The sequence below is a fragment of the Hypomesus transpacificus genome, chromosome 25, assembly GCF_021917145.1.
Source record: "Hypomesus transpacificus isolate Combined female chromosome 25, fHypTra1, whole genome shotgun sequence".
NCBI classification, from domain to species: domain Eukaryota; kingdom Metazoa; phylum Chordata; class Actinopteri; order Osmeriformes; family Osmeridae; genus Hypomesus; species Hypomesus transpacificus.
In genome coordinates this window covers 5,417,525-5,420,853 of record NC_061084.1, presented here as the reverse complement: position 1 = coordinate 5,420,853, position 3,329 = coordinate 5,417,525, and the positions used below count along the sequence as shown (strand labels likewise).

Genomic DNA, 3,329 nt, shown 5'->3' with positions numbered 1-3,329 from the left:
TCCACAGCAATTGTCCATGTGAGGTAGGAGTCTGAAAATAAATACTTCATGTTTGATGAAAAAACAATTGCCAGTGTCCATCTTGTTATATAAATGTCCATATAAATGTCCATCTCGTTATATGAATAATTTAGTTGAACCACACCATTAAAAAAATGATATTAGCCCCTTAAACGTTACTTTTACTGTATCCCTTGGGTCCACTGGGGAGTCAATGAGCATGACATGACAACATATTAAATGGATGCATCAAGCTTAAGTCCCTTGTAAGTTTACATTAGAACAACAAGAGGAAAGCTGGAAGGACCACCTGCTGTCACTTTGGCTGAAAGGGTACGGCGTTGGAGTGTTGAACGTCATCACATTAAAGCATTGAGCAGCACTCTGCCAAGAGAACCTTTTCTCGCGTACACACACACACACACACACACATGAATGGCAAATACAGAACGTAGGCTGGAAACACTAATATGACCAAGGACGCTCAGATTAACCACATTTGGTGTATGAATGTGAAGTTCAGTTTTAGATTTGACAAGGTTCTCAATTTGTCGTCATAACCTTCACACTGTGAGCACAAAGTCCCTTTATCTAAAATGACTTTTTCCACGACTTGCAAAGAATTTTATGGAAGGCTCGTCTGAAATCCTGGTTGAAGATGGTGTAAATAGCTGGATTGAGGGAGCTGTTGCAGTAACCAATCCAGAAAAAGAACTTGAATAGGGGCTCGGGGATCTTGCAGGAATCCCTGCATACTCCATACAGGCTGTAACTGAAAAAGAAGGGGAACCAGCAGACTACAAACACCCCCATGACCACCGCCAGCACAAAGGTGAACCTTTTCTCCCTGGCCTGGGAAACCTTTTTCTGAGATACTGAGCTCCTCCTCCTTTTCTTTCTGGAGGCAAAGAGGTCCATTGATTTGTTACTGGCTCGTGAAATGCGGCTGGAGTGTTTGGAGAGGGAACTTTCTTTCCGGCTCACCCGCTTGGCCCGCTTGGCCCGTTTTGGGTTCAGATCTGGAGGTTTGTGACCTTTCCCCTCCGAAGAGGAGCTTTCCTCCAGGTCCTCCACCTCGGTGGTGTGCCCGATGGTAGTGCGCTGGCTGGGTGTAGGTGGGCATTGGCAGTGCCCATTCTCTCTGTCTCCGTTGAGTTTGCTAAGGCCGTTCTCAGTCTGGGTAGATCCATTTTGTGCTTGTTTTTTCTCTGACATGCCTCTGGTTCTGGTTTTGGCTACTTGGTATATTCTGATATACACCAATATCATGATTAGGCAAGGAGCAAAGAATGACGCAATGCTGGATGAGAGGATGTACCACGTGTCATCGTTGAGTTCACACTGTGGTTGAGAACTGTTGTCCTTGTTGCTATCTATTGAAATCAGCGGGGGAGATGATATGAAGGCAGATATTAGCCATACTATGATGATAATACACTTCACTCGTTTCGGGGTCCGTTTGAGATTATACTCGACTGCTTGCGTTACGGACCAGTAGCGGTCCAAACTGATAGCGCATAGATGGACGATGGATGAAGTACAAAACAAGACGTCTAAAGCCAGGTAAATGCCACACCAAACTTTTCCAAAATACCAGTAGCCCATAAGTTCGTTCGCCAATGAAAATGGCATCACCAAAGTGGCGACTAGAATGTCCGCTGTGGCTAACGATACCAAAAAGAGATTTTGGGGAGCTTTCAGTGCGCGGCTTGTTAACACTGCTATAACAACCAATACGTTCCCGACAATTGTGAACAATATTAGAAAACTTACGAGAGCAGCTAGTCCCGCTATAGTGGCCAAGGAATATCCACTATCCAAAGACCATGAGGAATTAGGATGGATAAACGGAAGCGCATCAATTCCACTGGAATTAAACCAATCCATGACGTCCCGTTGTAAATTTTATTCCAGGATAGTATATTCAAGGACGAAAATACACTAATTTCATGTCTGTTTTGTTAACATAAACATAACGTCCATTAAAAATAGCAATTGGAAACATGAAAATACGCACATTGGTCGCGGAATGCGTCTCCCCACTTGAATGCCAAATAAGTCTTCTTCGGGGATATAATCCCCAGATACATGTCTACTAAATTGACTTAACGAAGATATCAAGTCCGCTTTTAAAGCCTACATGCAGCTGACATTGCATGGGAGTCGACCTCTCTCCGACGATTGCTGTCTCCCTTCAGCGCATCGCGTTCGCGCTCCTCACCAGAAAGCTGTCTCCGTTCCCATATGTGTTGTTCCCATAAAACTAACCGAACCCCGCCACGCCCCCGACAGAGTAGACAAAATTATTTGCTGTAATCAATGTGGGAACTATATTGTCCCCCAGGAATTGCAGTGGTGAGTTTTTTCTGCATTTTAGAAACTGTGGAGATAACGTTTTTAAAAGAACATGTCAACTTAGAATGAACACCATTGTGCTAGGATGACTTTGCATCTTGCACGTGTGGCTCCCGAGGATTGCTGCATCTCCAAGGAAGTTATTGACTCAGGAGCACAACAAATGTGTTGTTTATGAAATATAAGTTAACAGGAAGACTTAACTAATGTGTGTTTGTGTGTGTGAGACAGATGGACAGCATTACAGCAGTGTAATGACAAGAGTAGGGCTCTCAGATGGTCAGAAGCATGAAAAGACTAAGTGAAAAAAACAACAAATGAACCCCAATAAGAACATATTGGTGTCGGATGGAGGAACATAAAGATGGTGAACCCTCCAGGTATGGCTTCAGCTCATCGAGTGAGCAAAGACTTCCTTTTTTGAAAGACTAAAGGCTGTGTTTCCAACAAACTGCAGCAATAAAACATTTATTCTCCACTGTTACCCTACAGCAAACAACCACATGCACCCACTCACATTCTCAACATCCCTGTCTTCCTTATGTGAAACACAAACACACATAAACACACACACACCACACCAACAGGCTATCAAGATAAGATGTTTAGCCTGAGGGGATTAGCCACCTGCCTTCAATGAAATGTAATAGAGCAGGAAGCTCAACTCTTAACTGAAGATAATGCCAGTCAAATCTATGGTAGTTGCTTGCATTAAGTGCCCTTTCGAGGAGTGGATGTTCTGAGTACAGCAGCAGGCTAACAGTCAGTGCTTTGAGGGGAACGTGACCTCCATGCTGACAGGTGGCCTCGTGAGACCTTTATGGTACCACTCGGTACTGCACTGTATGCAAAAATGGTGTACGGTCAAGACCAGTGTGTTTTGCCACCTTAATATCCAATTTAAACAATTAGTCAGCAACTATTCTTTTTTGTTGCCTAATTCATTTGGGTACACTCTTTGTGCATCCTGTTTG

The 3,329-nt window shown here is 43.7% G+C and overlaps 1 protein-coding gene across 1 annotated transcript; it reads right to left on the bottom strand.

The window, feature by feature from the left end:
• Positions 1-591: 591 nt before the first annotated feature.
• On the bottom strand, positions 592-1,887 carry LOC124487107 (alpha-2 adrenergic receptor-like). The gene has a single exon (XM_047049162.1). It carries the CDS (start codon positions 1,885-1,887, stop codon positions 592-594), a length of 1,296 nt encoding a protein of 431 aa, XP_046905118.1.
• Between the last annotated feature and the right edge of the window lie 1,442 nt (positions 1,888-3,329).